Source organism: Somniosus microcephalus, chromosome 14, assembly GCF_052327205.1.
Source record: "Somniosus microcephalus isolate GS21.2 chromosome 14, FLI_Smic_1.0, whole genome shotgun sequence".
NCBI classification, from domain to species: domain Eukaryota; kingdom Metazoa; phylum Chordata; class Chondrichthyes; order Squaliformes; family Somniosidae; genus Somniosus; species Somniosus microcephalus.
The window spans coordinates 135,212,326-135,232,681 of NC_141000.1; the positions used below are offsets into that span (position 1 = coordinate 135,212,326).

At 49.4% G+C, this 20,356-nt stretch overlaps 1 protein-coding gene across 1 annotated transcript in view; it reads right to left on the reverse strand.

Moving 5' to 3' along the window:
• The window catches only part of LOC147107934 (ubiquitin-associated and SH3 domain-containing protein A-like), a 310,971-nt gene that overhangs the window by 176,788 nt on the left and 113,827 nt on the right, over window positions 1–20,356 (reverse strand). The window contains exons 5-6 of the mRNA XM_086007359.1: window positions 10,633–10,802; window positions 2,039–2,247 (exon numbers count right to left, since the gene is read on the reverse strand). Coding sequence (XP_085863485.1) covers window positions 2,039–2,247; window positions 10,633–10,802 — 379 coding nt within the window. The remainder of the gene's footprint in view (window positions 1–2,038; window positions 2,248–10,632; window positions 10,803–20,356) is intronic.

Consider the following 20,356-nt stretch of genomic DNA (forward strand, 5'->3'; position numbering starts at 1 on the left):
GCTCCGATATTGACAGGAGTGGGTTTTCTGAGCGGGTGGGGGGGCGGAGGAGTTTAGGTCAGGAAGCCCGAAGGTCCCTTCTTCCCGCACGCAGTGGAGTTTTGACTCCATATGTGCATCTTTTTTGTTTTGACAGGATCCTTGCCTGGAAGCCAGCCTAATTGATAGGCTTGGCTCACAGGCGGATGGGGAACGCTGCAGAGGAGGCCTCAGGAGCAGGTAGGGAGCCTACTGCTGCTTGTGGGAACGAGGTGGGGGGCCGATTCTCCACACCGGAAGCGGGGTCCGAAACCGAGGGGTCTGACCCCAACCCTGGGGGGATTCCAATCTCTGACCTTGTGGGGGTCTGATCCCCGACACTGGGGGGGGGGGCGCTGGTCTAGGGGGGTCTGAACCCTGACCCCGGGGGTCTTTGTATGGGAGTTTGATTTGCGGGGGTAGCTTGGTGAGCCAGGGGAGGCACTCCTACTCCTCCAGGCCCACAGGCAGTGCTCCCCGAAGCTGTCCATGCCGACAGCTGGGAAACCCAGCCAGCCAGGATAAACCTGTAAGATAGGTTAAATCAGAGGCTGCCAGCATCATTATAATATTTAAATGGGCAACCCAGCTCCTGAGAGCGGTAATGGTAGAGTGAGGGATATGTTGGGCTATGAGGTTACAGATTGTGGTGGAATACAATTCTGCTGTTGCTGCTGGCCCACAGCGCCTCATGGATTCCCAGTTTTGAGCTGCTAGATCTGTTCTGAATCTATCCCATTTAAGTGTTGTAGTGCCACACAACACGATGGAGGGTGTCCTCAGTGTGAAGACGGGACTTCGTCTCCACAAGGACTGTGCGGTGGTCACTCCTACCAATACTGTCATGGACAGATGCATCTGATTAGTGAGGACGAGGTCAAGTAGGTTTTTCCCTCGTGTTGGTTCTCTCACCACCTGTCGCAGGCCCAATCTGGCAGTTATGTCCTTCAGGACGCAGCCAGCTCGATCAGTAGTGGTGCTACCGAGTCACTCTTGGTGATAGACATTGAAATCCCCCACCCAGAGTACATTCTGCGCCCTTGCTACCAAGTGGTGTTCAACATGGAGGAGTACTGATTCATCAGCTGAGGGAGGGTGGTAGGTGGTAATCAGCAGGAGGTTTCCTTGCCAGTCTTTGACCTGATGCCGTGACACTTCATGGGGTTCGGAGTCGATGTTGAGGACTCCCAGGGCCACTCCTTCCTGACTGTATACCACTGTGCCGCCGCCTCTGGTGGGTCTGTCCTGCCGGTGGGGACAGGACATACCCAGGGATGGTGATGGAGGAGTCTGGGACATTGGCTGAAAGGTATGATTCTGTGAGTATGACTGTCAGGCTGTTGCTTGACTAGTCTGTGGGACAGCTCTCCCAATTTTGGCACAAGTCCCCAGATATGAGTGAGGAGGACTTTGCAGGGTTGACTGGGCTGGGTGTGCTGTTGTCTTGTTCATAGCCGGTGCCGCGGTCGATGCCGGGTGGTCCGTCCAGTTTTATTCTTATCATTGTTTTTCATAGAGGTTTGATACAACTGAATGGCTCGCTAGGCCATTTCAGAGGGCAGTTAAGAGTCAACCACATTGCTGTGGGTCTGGAGTCACATATAGGCCAGACCAGGTAAGGACGGCAGATGTCCTTCCCTAAAGGACATTAGTGAACCAGATGGGTTTTATACGACAATCCGATAGTTTCATGGCTATCATTACTGATACTGACCAGATTTATTTAATTAACTGAATTTAAATTCCCAGCTGCTGTGGTGGGATTTGACCTCAGGTCTCTGGATCATTAGTCCAGGCCTCTGGGTTACTCGTCCAGTAACATAACCACTGTACTACCATAGCCATGTTTCTGCGATATTATCAAATTCCTCTCTCTGCTAATTTAACAGAGATTATTTCAAATACATGTCCTTTTGCCTCTGTTATAATAGTGGAGTAAGGAATTTGATGAGACTTAAATGTTACCAACATTACATTACTGACAGTGATTTCCAGGCTTCAATTAGCTGTTTTCAGTTACCTGTGCCTGACCCAGGTGTCTGACTCATAAGCTTTCTCTGTGTAGTTTTCAGGCAGAAGGCCTCTGCAGCCAGTCCGATGTGAAGTTCCATGAACCCAGCCTTCACTCACATCTTGCTGGTCTGTGAGGTCCAGGAAGATATAATCACTAAAATTAAGCTTCAGTTCATCCTCATTCTGAGGAATATATGGATAAAGTGCTCGTAAAATCTAGAAAAATAACATATTACATCCAGTGAGTCCATTTCTCGGAAAGGGATCCTGAATGTTCAGGATTGCTGTGCTTATATTTTTACAAATGGCCTTTCGCCCACTAACTACAGCAGGAATATCACCCATGAGATCATTAAAAAGGCTAATGGAATGTTGGCCTTTTTCTCAAGGGGATGGAATACAAAGGGCTAGAAGTTATGCTACAGTTTATATAAAGCTCTGTTGAGACCCCACCTGGAGTAACTGGGTTCAGTTCTGGGCCCCGCCCCTCAGGAAGGATATATTGGCCTTGGAGGGAGTGCAATGCAGATTCAATGATACTGCGGCTGAAAGGGTTAAATTATGAGGACAGGATTCACAGACTGGGCTTGTATTCCCTCGAGTATAGAAGATTAAAAGTGATCTAATCGAGGTGTTTAAGATGAGTAAAGGAGTTGATCGGGTAGAGAGAGAAACTATTTCCTCTGGTGGGGGGAGTCCAGAACAAGGGGGCAGAACCTTAAAATTAGAGCCAGGCCGTTCAGGGGTGATGTCAGGAAGCACTTCTTCACACAAAGGGTAGTGGAAATCTGGAACTCTCTCCCCCAAAAAGCTGTTGAGGCTGGGGGCGAATTGAAAATTTCAAAACTGAGATTGATAATTTTTTGTTGGGTAAGGATATTAAGGGATATGGAATCAAGGTGGGTAGATGGAGCCATGACCTAATTGAATGACAGAACAGGCTTGAATGACCTCTTCCTGTTCCTTCCCAATTCTAGTCAAGAAATCACAACTACCAGAAGCAATTTAAAATAGATAACAGATACTGATGCATCGCAATGAATTTGCAATGATCCTGTCATAGAATCATAGAAATTTACAGCACAGAAGGAAGCCATTCGGCCCATTGTGCCCACGCCGGCTGACAAAGAGCTCTCCATCCTAATCCCACTTTCCAGCACTTGGTCCGTAGCCCTGTAGATTACGGCACTTCAAGTGCATATCCAAGTACTTTTTAAATGTGATGAGGGTTTCTGCCTCTACCACCCTTTCAGGCAGTGAGTTCCAGACCCCCACCACCCTCTGGGTGAAAAGAATTCTCCTCAAATCCCCTCTAAACTTCGAACCAATTACTTTAAATCTATGCCCCCATGGTTATTGATCCTTCTGCTAAGGGAAATAGGTCCTTCCTATCCGCTCTATCTAGGCCCCTCATAATTTTATACACCTCAATTAGATCTCCCCTCAGCCTCCTCTGTTCCAAACGAAACAACCCAGCCTATCCAATCTTTCCTCATAGCTAAAATTCTCCAGTCCAGACAACATCCTCGTAAATCTCCTCTTTCCTGTAATGCGGTGACCAGAACTGCACGCAGTACTCTAGCTGCGGCCTAACTAGTGTTTTATACAGTTGAAGCATAACCTCCCTGCTCTTATATTCAATGCCTCAGCTAATAAAGGCAAGTATCCCGTATGCCTTCTTAACCACCTTATCTACCTGTCCTGCTACCTTTAAGGATCTGTGGACATGCACTTCAAGGTCCCTCTGTTCCTCTGCACTTCTCAGTGTCCTACCATTTATAGTGTATTCCCTCACCTTGTTAGCCCTCCCCAAATGCATTACCTCACACTTCTCAGGATTGAATTCCATTTGCCACTGTTCTGCCCACTTGACAAGTCCATTGATATCTTCCTACAGTCTGCAGCTTTCTTCTTCATTATCCACCGCACGGCCAATTTTTGTATCATCTGCAAACTTCTCAATTATATCCCCTACATTCAAGTCTAAATCATTGATATATATCATTGACCCAGTACTGAGCCCTGCGGAGCCCCACTGGAAATAGCCTTCCAGTCAAAAAAACACCCATCGGCCATAACCCTTTACTTCCTACTTCTGAGCCAATTTTGGATCGAACTTGCCACATTGCCCTAGATCCCATGGGCTTTTACATTCATGGCCAGTCTGCCATGTGGGACCTTATCAAAAGCCTTGCTAAAATCCATATACTCTACATCAAACACACTACCCTCATCAGCCATCCTTGTTACCTCCTCAAAAAATTCAATCAAGTTAGTTAGACATGACCTTCCCTTAACAAATCCATGCTGACTGTCCCTGATTAATCCATCTCTTTCTAAATGAAGATTTATCCTGTCCCTGAGAACTTTTTCCAATAATTTTCCCACCACCGAGGTTAGGCTGACTGGTCTGTAATTACTCAGTCTATCCCTTTCTCCCTTTTTAAACAACGGTACCACATTAGCAGTCCTCCAGTCCTCCAGTACAACACCTGTAGCCAGAGAGGATTGGAAAATGATGGACAGAGCCTCTGCTATTTCCTCTCTTACTTCTCTTAACAGTCTGGATACATTTCATCTGGACCTGGGGTTTTATCCACTTTCAAAGATGCTAAACCCCTTAATACTGCCTCTCTCACTATGTTTATCTCATCTAATATTTCACACTCCTCCTCCCTGATTGCAATGTCTGCATCGTCTTTCACTTTTGTGAACACAGTCGCAAAATATTCATTAAGGACCATACCCACGCCTCCTGCCTCCACACATAGATTACCTTGATGACCATCAGTAGGGCACTGAGACAATCACCTGTCCCAGACAGGAGGGGGGTGTGATGTATGTAACCTGTTCCACCTTAAGAGAACTACCTTAAGAGATGTACTACTTTCTCTTGGCTGCTGTATATTGTAATACCGGTGGTGACCACACCGGTATATAAGTGTTGTGTAGGGATTTGCTGGGCAGTTCAGCCCTGACCTCCGAATAGTAAAGACCTGTTAAAGTTATTCTTGTGGTCTGTGTCCAGTGATTTATAATAAGCATAACTGGGACACACAGACTTAACAGTGGCGACGAGTCCGATCTTACCCTGCGGCAGTTTTACATCCAAGGCAGCTTCGTCCTCAGAACGGGCGTCGAGAAGAGGCATCCGCCCTCATCATCCTGCTGAGCACCATCGCACGGGAGGCATCGAGAACCCGGGTTAAAAAGAAAAATTCTGACCACGAAGCCCTCCATCAGCGACAGGCAGTGATCATCCCTTCTACCACTGTGGTGGGTAAGCCGATCAGCGACACGAGCAGAAAGTCGGCCGCGTTGACTGTGGAGTGGGGGAGGGAAAACGGAGGAAAAAGGGCGGAGAACTCGACCACGGCCGGTGAAAAGGGCCGGGCTGCAATCGAGGCCGAGAGGCGCAGCGACTGGGGCAGCTTAAGGCACGAGAGCCACGGAGAACTCAAACGCAGCCGGTGTAAAGGACCAGGCTGCATGCGGGGCTGAGAGGCGCAACAGCAGGGGAAGCGTGAATGCCCACGGGAACCGCGGGGGAGTAAAAGCAGCGTCGGGGAATTGAGAACCGCTGGGGAGGCGAGAACGGCAGCAGCACGGCAATCGCCATTGCAGCCAGCGGGGGAAGAAGGCAAACACGGAAATCCGCCATTGTAGTCGGCGGGGGAAGAAGACGAGCGCGGGAAAGACCGCCAAGCGCGGGAAGCCGCCATTTTAGTAGGCGGTGGAAGAAGACAAGCGCGGGAAGCCGCCATTTTGAGAAAAAGAAAAATTTAAAAACTTGCAAGGATGCCTAAACATGGGAACATTAATACCTTTGATAGCGATATCGAAGATTGGACCACGTATGTAGAACACATGGAAGTTTATTGTAAAGCAAATAAGGTACCAGATGATGAGAAAGCACTAACCTTATTAAGCTCAATGGGTGCGAAGACATACGGGCTATTGAAGCACCTTCTGTCACCAGATAAACCAGCGGCTCAGACTTCCGCGAATATTGTTACTGTCCTGAAAAATCATTTAAACCCCACGCCGCTGATGATAGCGGAACGATTTAAATTTTACAGAAGAACGCAGCTGAAAGACGAAAGCAACGCTGAATTTTTAATTGAACTGCGTAAGCTATCAAAGTACTGTCAGTTTGGAACAGGACTAGCAGATGCGCTGAGAGATAAATTTGTGTGTGGATTGTTAAAAGAAGGAACACAAAAGCGACTGCTTGAGGAGAATGATCTTACGCTTGATAAAGCTGTCACTATTGCAGCATCGCACGAAGCCGCAGCAAGAGGCACTGCGGAAATGCAGCTACGGTCACCGGAACTCAGCACCAATCAAATGGTCTTGGGTACAGTAAAATGTTATCGTTATGGAAAGACAACGCACGATCAGAACCAGTGCTGGTTCAAAAATCAGGAATGCAGAAAATGTGGCAGGCTTGGTCACATAGCTAAAGTATGCCGGTCAGGAAAGAAGACCAGCAACAAAAAGTCACCGCAGGAAAAGTACAGAAAGGTACACAAGGTGACAGAGAACAGTTCGAATGAACAGAAGTCAAATTCAAACTCCAGCAGTAATGAACTGGGTAGTCTAAGAGTACACAATGTTGGTAATGAAGCAGACCTCCAAACAATCTGGGTCACACTTCAGATAGCAGGAGTCCAAGTGAAGATGGAATTGGACACTGGATCGGCATTGACGGTCATGAATAAGCAAGATTACAAAAGGTTATTCCCACATATTCCCCTACGGGATACGGAGATTGTATTGAAAACATACACGGGGCAAAGAGTATACCCCATCGGGAAGATAGAGGTAAAGGTGGTCCACAAGGGCAAAGAAAGCCGAGGAATGGACTTATATGTGCTCCCTGAGGGAGGTCCACCACTACTGGGACGGGAGTGGATTAGGAAAATAAATATGGACTGGCATTCCTTAAAAGCACTAACGGTAGATTCCGGTAAAAAAGATGTCAAACCTAAACGATTGTCCAGAATATTGGACGATGCTAAAGAGGTGCTCCAACAGGGACTGGGAACACTGAGAGGAATTACGGCAAACGTCAAGGTTGAAGAACATGCAAACCCGAAATGTTTCAAAGCCAGACCGGTACCTTATGCGATACGACCTGCTGTGGAAGCTGAGCTGGAAGGGCTAGAACGTTCAGGAGTACTGTCTAAGGTAGACTGGAGTGAGTGGGCCACGCCCATTGTCCCCGTCATGAAGCGTTCATCGAGCAACGAGCCGGGGGAACCGGGGAAGGTTCGCATCTGTGGAGGTTTCAAGATCACTGTTAATCCGGTGCTTCAAACGGTGCAGTATCCGCTTCCGCGGATTGAGGATATCTTCGCTTCGTTGTCTGGCGGGAAACACTTCACCAAGATAGACCTGGCGCAGGCGTACTTACAGATGGAAGTTGAGGAAGAGTCACGCCAGTATCTCACGATCAATACGCATAGAGGCTTGTACCGGTATAATAGACTGGTTTTTGGAGTGGCATCAGCTTCAGCAATTTGGCAGAGGGCCATGGAGCAGGTATTACAGGGAATTCCAGGCACACAATGTTACCTGGACGATATTCTGATTACAGGAGATGATGACGAGGAACACCTTGCAAATTTGGAACTGGTGCTCACCAGATTGAAAGAATATGGACTTCGAGTTAACCGCCAGAAATGTGAGTTCTTTCAGAAGCGGATCTCGTACTGTGGTCATGTCATTGACCAGGAGGGGCTTCATAAGTCTCCTGACAAGATCGAAGCTGTTGTGAAGGCTCCCGCTCCGGATAATGTATCCCAGTTGAGGTCGTTCCTAGGGTTGATTAACTATTACCATAAGTTTCTGCCAAATTTATCCACGGTGCTGCGCCCGCTGAACGCTCTTTTGCAGAAGGGAGTACCATGGAAGTGGAGCGAGGACTGTAAGAGGGCCTTTCGCAAAAGCAAGGCATTGATCACCTCAGAGGAAGTGTTGGCTCGCTTCAACCCAACGCTGCCTATTCGTTTGGCTTGTGATGCTTCTCCATATGGTATTGGGGCAGTACTCTCACACAAGTTGCCAAATGGCCTGGAGAGGCCAGTTGCGTTCGCATCCAGATCATTGACCTCCGCTGAGCGCAACTATGCTCAGATAGATAGGGAGGCTCTCAGCCTTGTGTGGGGAGTAAAGAAGTTTAATCATTACCTGCAGGGCCAAAAGTTTACGCTTCTGACAGACCACCAGCCGTTGGTATCCATTTTTAACCCTAAGAAGGGTGTTTCGGTGATGACAGCACAGAGACTCCAGAGATGGTCCCTTTTCCTAGGGGCACATCAATATCAGATCGAATTCAAAGGTGCAAAGCAGCATGGTAATGCTGATGGGCTGTCGCACCTGCCACTACCTACAGAGGAGGAGGCACCGACGGTTGACCCTGTTGAGTTATTTCACTCGACCATCATCGAATGTTTACCAGTCACCAATGCAAGTATTGAAAGAGAAACCAGGAACGACCCGACACTGTCCCGGGTCTACGAAGTGACAGTGAAGGGATGGCCAGCACATGGTGATCCACTGTTACCGGCATTCTCAGCAAGACGAGAACAGCTGTCCGTCTGTCAAGGAACATTGATGTATGGAACAAGGGTGATTATTCCTCCTAAGTTAAGAGAGAGAGTTCTAAAGGAACTGCATGAAGGTCATCTGGGGGGAGTCAAGATGAAAAGCCTTGCTAGGGCTTATGTGTGGTGGCCGGGTATCGACCAACAGATAGAGGATCTGACGAAAAGCTGCTCAGGGTGCCAAAAAGTGCAAAATGCACCTCCGATTGCACCGCTGCATCCATGGGAATGGCCTTCAACCCCATGGCAACGTGTACATATTGACTTTGCTGGTCCATTCATGGACTCCATGTTTTTAATTGCGGTGGACGCACATTCTAAATGGCCAGAAGTGATTAAGATGGCTACCACTACCTCGGAAAAGACGATCGCGGTGCTAAGAACGATATTTGCAAGAAATGGATTGCCAGAACAAATATGTTCAGACAACGGACCACAGTTCGTGTCAGAAGAATTCCAGAAATTCATGAAGAAGAATGGGGTGAAACATTATACCTCTGCCCCATATCATCCGGCTACAAACGGGTTGGCCGAGAGATTTGTACAAACGTTCAAAAAAGCAATAAAGGCCATGAGCAAAGATCAGATTCCACTACAACACAAGGTGGACAAATTCCTACTGGCATATCGAAACACCACTCATGCAGTGACAAACCAAAGTCCTGCCATGATGTTCTATAACAGGAGGGTCGAACCCATAGGCGGCATGGTGGCATAGTGGTTAGCACTGTTGCCTCACAGCGCCAGGGACCCGGGTTCGAATCCGGCCTCGGGTGACTGTCTGTGTGGAGTTTGCACATTCTCCCCGTGTTTGCGTGGGTTTCCTCTGGGTGCTCCGGTTTCCTCCCACAGTCCAAAGATGTGCGGGTTAGGTTGATTGGCTATGATAAATTGACCCTTAGTGTTAGGGGGATTAAATACGTGGGGTTACGGGGATAGGGTGGGATATGTGGGGGTTACAGGGATCGGGTGGGATATGTGTCGGTGCAGGCTCGATGGGCCGAAATGGCCTCTATCTGCACTGTGGGGTTTCTGTGATTTCTGTGATCTGAGGTTGCGGTCCAGTTTGGACTTGTTAAAACCAAATGTGCGGAGGGAAGTTGAAAACAAACAGTTCCAGCATATAAATAACAAGACCACTCGGAGTTTCGAAATAGGACAACCAGTGTTAGCCCGGGACTATAAAAACGAGAAATGGCAATCTGGAACAATTCGGGCCAGACAAGGACCCCTGATGTACACGGTAGATATTGGTGAAAATGTAATACGGCGTCATGCTGACCAACTGGTAGAATCGAGAACAAGGGTCGAACCCATGGTTACAGCAGAGACAACCGTGGAAGAAGTTAGTGAACCTGAAGCATCTACCTCAGAAGTGAATGTACCTGATGATGATGTCCAATCCATAAGAGACCAACTAGATGAGTCACCCCAGCAACGAGAATCAGAGACCCCTGAAAGGCATTATCCAACTCGAATCAGGAGGCCTCCTCAGAGACTGAATCTTTGAACTGTTTTGCATGAAGTTGTATATATATATGTTATTATGTTATGTTAAAAGGGGATATAACTGTTAAGCTAAAAAGGGAGGATTGTGGTGTATGTAACCTGTTCCACCTTAAGAGAACTACCTTAAGAGATGTACTACTTTCTCTTGGCTGCTGTATACTGTAATACCGGTGGTGACCACACCGGTATATAAGTGTTGTGTAGGGATTTGCTGGGCAGTTCAGCCCTGACCTCCGAATAGTAAAGACCTGTTAAAGTTATTCTTGTGGTCTGTGTCCAGTGATTTATAATAAGCATAACTGGGACACACAGACTTAACAGGGGGGAGATTCCGAAGTCCCACACAAGACCCACACAAAATGTGGGACACGTTACATCTATATCCTCATTATCCTGTTTCTTCTACATATCTCCGCTCTCCCCAAACGTACATTCTCTTTACATTCATACAAATGAACACATAGCCAGTGATGTGATCAGTTACCTGGTAATGTACAAATCGCATGTCTCTGGAATAAACAGCTGCTGTCCACTGACAGCTCAGACCCAACATGATGGAGCGAGCCATCTCTTCCAACGTGCTCTGGTGCTGTGGGTGAAACTTGTGAGACAGCGTCAGGTGGAGCGGCCTGTTGTAGACTTCAATATGACAATCTGTATGGAAAAAGCAAAGAATGATTCACTAGCAATCAAACGGGCAGGTGTATAACGGGCGGGGTGTATAACGGGCAGGTGTATTACAGGCAGATGAATAACGGGCAGCGTGTATAACGGGCAGGTGTATAACGGCTGGGGAATATAACGGGCGGGTGTGTAACGGGCGTGGTGCATAACGGGTGGGGTGTATAACCAGTGGGTTGTATAACGGGCAGGTGTATAACTGGTGGATGTATAACTGACGGATGTTTAACGGGCGGGTGTAAACCGGCGAGTGTGTTACGGGCAGGTTTGTATGGGCGGGGTATGTAATGGGAAGCGTTTGTAATGGGCGGAAGTGTAACGGGCAGGGCATGTAACGGGCGGGTGTATCACGGGCGGGTGTTTAACTGGTGGTTGAATAACGGGCGGGTGTATAACGGGTGGAAATATAATGGGCGGGTGTATCATGGGCATGTGTGTAATGGGTGGGTGTATAATGGGCAGGGTGTGTATTGGGCGGGTGTATAATACGAGAGTGTATAACGGGCGGGAGTAAAATGGGCAAGTGTGCAGCAGGCGGGTTGTATAATGGGCAGGTGTGTAACGGGCAGGAGTTTAACGGACGGGTTGTGTAACGGGCGGGTGTATAATGGGCAGGTGTGTAATGGGCGGGTGTGTAACGGACAGGTTGTGTAACGGGCGGGTGTATAATGGGCAGGTGTGTAATGGGCGGGTGTGTAACGGACAGGTTGTGTAACGGGCGGGTGTATAATGGGCAGGTGTGTAATGGGCGGGTGTGTAACGGACAGGTTGTGTAACGGGCGGGTGTATAATGGGCAGGTGTGTAACGGGCGGGTGTGTATAATGGGTGGGTGTGTAACGGGCGGGTGTATAATGGGCAGGTGTGTAACGGGCGGGTGTGTATAATGGGTGGGTGTGTAACGGGCAAGGGTGTGTAACAGGTTGGTGTAAAACAGGCGGGGTGTACAATGATCGGGTGTATAATGGTCGTGGTGGAAAATGGGCGGGTGTATAACAGGCGGGTGTGAAACGGGCAGGTGTATAACATAGAAACATAAAAACATAGAAGATAGGAGCAGGAGTCAGCCATTCGGCCCCTCTAGCCTGCTCCGCCATTCAATGAGATCATGGCTGATCATCCAAATTCAGTACCCTGTTCCTGCCTTCTGTCCATATCCCTTGATCCCTTTAGCCTTAAGAAATATATCCAACTCCTTCTTGAATATATTTAATGAATTGGCCTCTACTGCCTTCTTTGACAGAGAATTCCATAGGTTCACCACTCTCTGGGTGAAGAAATTCCTCCTCATCTCTGACCTAAATGGCCTACCCCTTATCCTTAGACTGTGACCCCTGGTTCTGGACTCCCCGACCATCGGGAACATCCTTCCAGCATCTAGTCTGTCTAGTCCTGTTAGAATTTTATAAGTTTCGATCAGATCCCTTCTCATTCTTCTAAATTCCAGCGAGTACAAGCCCAATCGACCCAATCTCTCCTCATACATCATTCCTGCCATCCCAGGTATCAGCCTGGTGAATCTTCGCTGCACTCCTTCCATGGCAAGAACATCCTTCCTCAGATAAGGCGACCAAAACTGCACACAATACTCAAGATGTGGCCTCACCAAGGTCCTGTACAACTGCAGCAAGACATCCTTGTTCCTGTACTCAAACCCTCTCGCAACAAAGGCCAACATACCATTTGCCTTCTTAACCGCCTGCTGCACCTGCATGCTTACTTTCAGCGACTGGTGCACAAGGACGCCCAGGTCTCGTTGCACTTCCTCTTCTCCCAATCTATTGCCATTTAGATAATAATCTGCCTTCCTGTTTTTGACACCAAAGTGGATAACCTCGCATTTATCCACATTATATTGCATCTGCCATGCTTCTGCCCAATCACCCAACGTGTCCAAATCATACTGGAGTTTCTCGGCATCCTCCTCACAGCACACACGCCCACCCAGCTTTGTGTCGTCTGCAAACTTGGAGATATTACATCTAGTTCCCTCGTCCAGATCATTAATATATATTGTAAATAGCTGGGGTCCAAGGCCCGATCCCTGCGGTACCCCACTAGTCACTGCCTGCCACTCGGAAAAAGAGCCGTTTATTCCAACTCTTTGCTTCCTGTCTGCCAACCAGTTCTCAATCTAAGTCAATACCTTGCCCCCAATCCCATGTGCCTTAATTTTACATGCTAATCTCTTATGTGGGACCTTATCGAAAGCCTTTTGAAAATCCAAATACACCACACCCACTGGTTCTCCCTTATCTATTTTACCAGTTACATCCTCAAAAAATTCCAGTAGATTAGTCAAGCACGATTTACCTTTTGTAAAGCCATGTTGACTTTGTCCGATCCGGTCACTTTTTCCAAGTGCTCTGCTATTACATCCTTTATAATGGACTCTAGCATTTTCCCCACTACCGATGTCAGGCTTACCGGTCTGTAATTTCCCGTTTTTTCTCCACCACCCTTTTTGAACAGTGGGGTAACATTAGCTACCCACCAATCCATGGGTACTGTTCCAGAGTCTATCGAATTTTGGAAGATGACCAGCAATGCATCTACTATTTCTAGGGCCACTTCCTTAAGTGCCTTAGGATGTAGATTATCAGGCCCTGGGGATTTATCAGCCCTCAATCCGAACAATTTCCCTAACACCATTTCCCTACAAATACTGATTTCTATCAGTTCCTCCCTTTCATTAGACCCTATGTTCCCCGACATCTTTGGGAGGTTATTTGTGTCCTCCTTTGTGAAGACAGAACCAAAGTATGTATTTAATTGGTCAGCCATTTCTTTGTTCCCCATTATAAATTCCCCTGATTCTGACTGCAAGGGACCTACGCTTGACTTCACCAATCTTTTTCTCTTCACATATCTATAAAAGGTATTACAGTCAGTTTTTATGTTCCCTGCAAGCTTACTCTCATACTCTATTGTCCCCCTCTTAATTAATCCCTTTGTCCTCCTTTGTTGGATCCTAAACTGTTCCCAATCCTCAGGTTTACTGCTTTTTCTGGCCAATTTATATGTCCTCTCCTTGGATCTTATGCTATCCCTAATTTCCCTTGTTAGCCATGGTTGAGTCACCTTTTTTGTTTTATTTTTATGCCAAACTGGGATGAACAAATTCTGTAGTTCATCCATGCGGTCTTTGAATGTTTGCCATTGCCTATCCACCGTTAACCCTTTGAGTGACATTCCCCAATCAATGCTACCCAACTTACACCTCATACCATCGTAGTTTCCTTTATTTAAATTCAGGACCCTAGTCTCTGAGTCAACTATTTCACTCTCCATCTCAATGAAGAATTCTATCATATTATGATCGCTCCGACCCAAGGGGCCTCGCACAACAAGACTGCTAATTAATCCTTTCTCATTACATAATACCCAGTCTAAGATGGCCTGATCTCTAGTTGGTTCCTCGACATATTGGTCCAGAAAACCATCCTGTATACACTCCAGGAATTCCTCCTCCACAGTATTGTTACTAATTTGATTAGTCCAATCTATATGTAGATTAAAGTCACCCATGATAACTGCTGTGCCCTTATTGCACGCTTCTCTAATTTCCCGTTTAATGCCATCCCAACCTCCGCATTACTGTTTGGAGGTCTATATACCACTGCCACTAACGTTTTCTGCCCCTTGGTATTTCTCAGTTCAACCCATACAGATTCCACATCATCAGAGCTAATATCCTTCCTTTCAATTGTGTTAATCCCCTCTTTAACCAGCAATGCTACCCCACCTCCTTTTCCTTTCTGCCTATCTTTCCTGAATATTGAATACCCCTGGATGTTGAGTTCCCAGCCTTGGCCACCCTGGAGCCATGTTTCCGTAATCCCAATCATATCATATTCATTTACCTCTATTTGCGCAGCTAATTCATCCACCTTATTAGGAATGCTCCTCACATTAAGACACAAAGCCTTCAGGCTTGTTTTTTTAACGCTCTTAGATCTTTTAGAATTATTATTTACTGTGGCCATGTTTGATTTAAACCCTTGATTTCTCTGCCTGTCACTTTAGTTTTTCTCCTTCCTGTCTTTTGCTTTTATCCTTTTTTCCCTTTCTACTGTTTCCCCACTAAGGTTCCCAATCCCCTGCCATTTTAGTTTAAACCCTCCCCCAGAGCATTAGCAAACACTCTCCCTAGGATATCGCTCCCGGTCCTGCCCAGGTGCAAACCGTCCGATTTGAACTGGTCCCACCTCCCCCAGAACTGGTTCCAATGTCCCCCTGGCACCATTCCTCTAGCCACGCATTCACCTGAAATATCCTTCTATTTCTACTCTGACTAGCACGTGGCACTGGTAGCAATCCTGAGATTACTACCTTTGAGGTCCTGTTTATTAATTTACCTCCTAACTCCCTATATTCAGCTTTTAGGACCTCATCCCGTTTTTTACCTATATCGTTGGAACCTATATGCACCACGACAACTGGCTGTTCACCCTCCTCCTCCAGAATGCCCTGCAGCCGCTCTGAGACATCCTTGACCCCTGCACCAGGGAGGCAACATACCACCCTGGAGTCTTGTTTGCGGCCGCAGAAACGCCTATCTAGTCCCCTTACAATAGAATCCCCTGTCACTATAGCTCTCCCCCTCTTTTTCCTCCCGTCCTGTGCAGCAGAGCCAGCCCTGGTGCCAGGAAGTTGGCTGCTGCTGCCTTCCTCTGGTAAGCCATCCCCCCATCAGTACCCAAAGCGGTATATCTGTTTGAGAGGGGGATGGCCACAGGGGACACCTGCACTACCTGCCTGTGCCTACTGCTCTGTCTGTTGGTCACCCGTTCCCTTTCTGCCTGTGCCACCTTTATCTGCGGTGTGACCAATTGATTAAACGTGCTATTCACGACGTCCTCAGCATCGCGAATAGTCTAGTATGTATCCAATCGCTGCTCCAGCACCGCAATGCGGTCTGCCAGTAGCTGCAGCTGGACACACTTCCTGCACACATAGTTGTCAGGGACACAGGAAGTGTCACTGAGTTCCCACATAGTGCAGGAGGAGCATACCACGGCACCAGGCTGTCCTGCCATGACTTACCCTTTAATTAAATTAAATCAAATCAATCCCACCAATTACACTACAGATAAATGATATATTTTAGGTTTACCAACAGTCCCCGCTACACCACAGAGACCCTAGAAACTATAAACCACAGAGTTAGAGTTTAAAAAAGAAAGGAATACTCACCAACCAATGACTTACCTGCTTTCTGGTGACGTCACAGTTTGATTACTTTTTACTTCTCTCCCTCTCTGAGATTGGAGATTGGTAAGCTCTGAGGCCTACCTGGTCTCTGGGGGCCTTTTAAAGCCTCGCCGCTCATGTTTCCCGCTGCCTCCGCTGCCGCTGACGCTCTGAGGCCTACCTGGTCTCTGGGGGCCTTTTAAAGCCTCGCCGCTCATGTTTCCCACTGCCTCTGCTGCCGCTGACGCTCTGAGGCCTACCTGGTCTCTGGGGGCCTTTTAAAGCCTCGCCGCTTGCGTTTCCCACCGCCGCCGCTGCCGCTAACACTCTGAGGCCTACCTGGTCTCTGGGGGCCTTTTAAAGCCTCGCCGCTCGCGTTTCCCACCGCCGCCGCTGCTGCTGACGCTCAGGGTGTATAACGGGCGGGTGTATAATGGGCGGGTGTATAATGGATGGGTGTGAAACGGGCAGGTGTATAATGGGTGGATGTATAACGGGCAGGTGTATAACGGGCGGGTGTATAACGGGCGGGTGTATAACGGGTGGGTGTATAATGGGCAGGGTGTATAATGGGCAGGGTGTATAATCGGCAGGGTGTATAACGGGCGGGTGTATAACGGGCGGGTGTATAACGGGCGGGTGTATAACGGGCGGGTGTATAACGGGCGGGTGTATAACGGGTGGGTGTATAACGGGCGGGTGTATAACGGGTGGGTGTATAACGGGTGGGTGTATAATGGGCAGGGTGTATAATCGGCAGGGTGTATAATCGGCAGGGTGTATAACGGGCGGGTGTATAACGGGCGGGGGTATAACGGGCGGGTGTATAACGGGTGGGTGTATAATGGGCAGGGTGTATAATCGGCAGGGTGTATAACGGGCAGGGTGTATAACGGGCGGGTGTATAACGGGCAGGGTGTATAACGGGCGGGTGTATAACGGGTGGGTGTATAACGGGCGGGTGTATAATGGACGGGTGTGAAACGGGCGGGTGTATAATGGGTGGATGTATAATGGGCAGGGTGTATAACGGGCGGGTGTATAACGGGTGGGTGTATAACGGGTGGGTGTATAACGGGCAGGGTGTATAACGGGCAGGGTGTATAACGAGCGTGTGTATAACGGGTGGGTTTATAACGGGTGGGTGTATAACGGGCGGGTGTATAACGGGCGGGGTGTATAATGGGTGGGTGTATGACGGGTGGGTGTATAACAGACGGGGTGTATAATGGGCAGGGTGTATAACGGGTGGGTGTATAACGGTTGGGTGTATAACGGGTGGGTGTGTAACGGGTGGGTGTATAACGGGTGGGTGTATAACAGACAGGGTGTATAATGGGCAGGGTGTATAACGGGTGGGTGTATAACGGGTGGGTGTATAACGGTTGGGTGTATAACGGGTGGGTGTATAACAGACGGGGTGTATAACGGGCGGGTGTATAACGGGCGGGTGTATAACGGGTGGGTGTATAACGGACGGGGTGTATAACGGGCGGGTGTATAACGGGCGGGGTGTGTAACGGGCGGGGTGTGTAACGGGCGGGGGGTGTAATGGGCGGGGTGTATAACGGGCGGGGTGTGTAACGGGCGGGGTGTATAACGGGCGGGTGTATAACGGGCGGGGTGTATAACGGGCGGGGTGTGTAACGGGCGGGGTGTATAACGGGCGGGGTGTGTAACGGGCGGGGTGTATAACGGGCGGGGTGTGTAACGGGCGGGGTGTATAACGGGTGGGGTGTGTAACGGGCGGGTGTATAACGGGCGGGGTGTATAACGGGCGGGTGTATAACGGGCGGGGTGTGTAACGGGCGGGGTGTATAACGGGCGGGGTGTGTAACGGGCGGGGTGTATAACGGGCGGGGTGTGTAACGGGCGGGTGTGTAACGGGCGGGGTGTATAACGGGCGGGGTGTATAACGGGCAGGGTGTATAACGGGCGTGTGTATAACGGGCGGGGTGTGTAACGGGCGGGGGGTGTAACGGGCGGGTGTATAACGGGCGGGGTGTATAACGGGCGGGTGTATAATGGGCAGGGTGTATAACGGGCGGGGTGTATAACGGGCGGGTGTATAACGCGCGGGGTGTATAACGGGCGGGTGTATAACGGGCGGGGTGTATAACGGGCGGGGTGTATAACTGGCGGGTGTATAACGCGCGGGGTGTATAACGGGCGGGGTGTATAACGGGCGGGGTGTATAACGGGCGGGTGTATAACGGGCGGGGTGTATAACGGGCGGGTGTATAACGGGCAGGGTGTATAACGGGCGGGTGTATAACGCGCGGGGTGTATAACGGGCGGGTGTATAACGGGCGGGGTGTATAACGGGCGGGTGTATAACGGGCAGGGTGTATAACGGGCGGGTGTGTAACGGGCGGGGGGTGTAATGGGCGGGGTGTATAACGGGTGGGTGTATAATGGGCGGGTGTATAACGGGCGGGGTGTATAACGGGTGGGTGTATAATGGGCGGGTGTATAACGGGCGGGGTGTATAACGGGCAGGGTGTATAACGGGCGGGGTGTATAACGGGCGGGGTGTATAACGGGCGGGTGTATAACGGGCGGGTGTATAACGGGCGGGGTGTATAACGGGCGGGGTGTATAACGGATGGGGTGTATAACAGGCGGGTGTATAACGGGCGGGGTGTGTAACGGGCGGGGTGTATAACGGGCAGGGTGTATAACGGGCGGGGGGTGTAACGGGCGGGTGTATAACGGGCGGGTGTATAACGGGCGGGTGTATAACGGGCGAGTATATAACGGGCAGGTAGTATCACAGTCGGGTGTATCACGGGTGGGTGTTTAACTGGCGGTTGAATAATGGGCAGGTGTATAACGGGCAGAAATATAATGGGCGGGTGTGTCACGTGCGGGTTTGTACGGGCAGGGTGTGTAACAGGAAAGGTTTGTAATGGGCGGAAGTATAACAGGCGGGGTGTCTAACGGGCGGGGTGTATAATGTGCGGTGACGTATAAGGGGCAGGTGTGAAACGGGTGTGTGTGTAATAGGCGGGTGTGTAATGGCCGGGGAATATAACGGGTTGGTGTGTCTAATGTGCGGGTGTATAACTGGTGGGTGTGTAAGGGGCGAGGTATATAATACGCGGGTGTACAACGGGCTGGGTGTATAATGGACGGGTGTATAACTGGCGGGTGTCTAAGAGGCGGGGTGTATAATACGCGGGTGTACAACGGGCTGGGTGTATAATGGACGGGTGTATAACGGGCGGGCGTATAACGGGTCAGTGTATAATGAGCAGGTGTATAACGGGCCGGTGTATAACGAGCGGGTGTATAACGGGCAGGATGTATAACGGGTGGGCGTATAACGGGCGGGTGTATAATGCGCGGGGTGTGTAACGGGTAAGGGTATAATGGGCGCGTTGTATAATGGGCGGGGTGCATAATGTGCAGGGTGTATAACACGCGGTGTGTATAACAAGCGGGTGTATAACGAGTGGGTGTATAACGAGCGGGTGTATAATGGGCTGGTGTATAATGGGCTGGTGTATAACGGGCGGGGTGTATAACGGGCGGGGTGTATAATGGGCGTGTGTATAATGAGCGGGTGTTTTATGGGCGGGGTGTGTAACGGGGGGTGTATTATGGGCGGGTGTATAATGGGTGGGTGTATAATGGACGGGTGTGTATAATGGGCGGGTGTATAACGGGTGGGTGTATAATCGGCAGGGTGTATAACGGGCGGGTGTGTAACGGGCGGGTGTATAACGGGTGGGTGTATAACGGGCGGGTGTGTAATGGGCAGGGTGTATAATCGGCAGGGTGTATAATCGGCAGGGTGTATAACGGGTGGGTGTATAACGGGTGGGTGTATAACGGGCGGGTGTATAACGGGCGGGTGTATAACGGGTGGGTGTATAATGGGCAGGGTGTATAATCGGCAGGGTGTATAACGGGCAGGGTGTATAACGGGCGGGTGTATAACGGGCAGGGTGTATAACGGGCGGGTGTATAACGGGTGGGTGTATAACGGGCGGGTGTATAACGGGTGGGTGTATAACGGGCGGGTGTATAATGGACGGGTGCGAAACGGGCGGGTGTATAATGGGTGGATGTATAATGGGCAGGGTGTATAACGGGCGGGTGTATAACGGGTGGGTGTATAACGGGTGGGTGTATAACGGGCAGGGTGTATAACGGGCAGGGTGTATAACGGGCGGGTGTATAATGGGCAGGGTGTATAATGAGCGGGTGTATAACGGGTGGGTTTATAACGGGTGGGTGTATAACGGGCGGGTGTATAACAGACGGGGTGTATAATGGGCAGGGTGTATAACGGGTGGGTGTATAACGGTTGGGTGTATAACGGGTGGGTGTA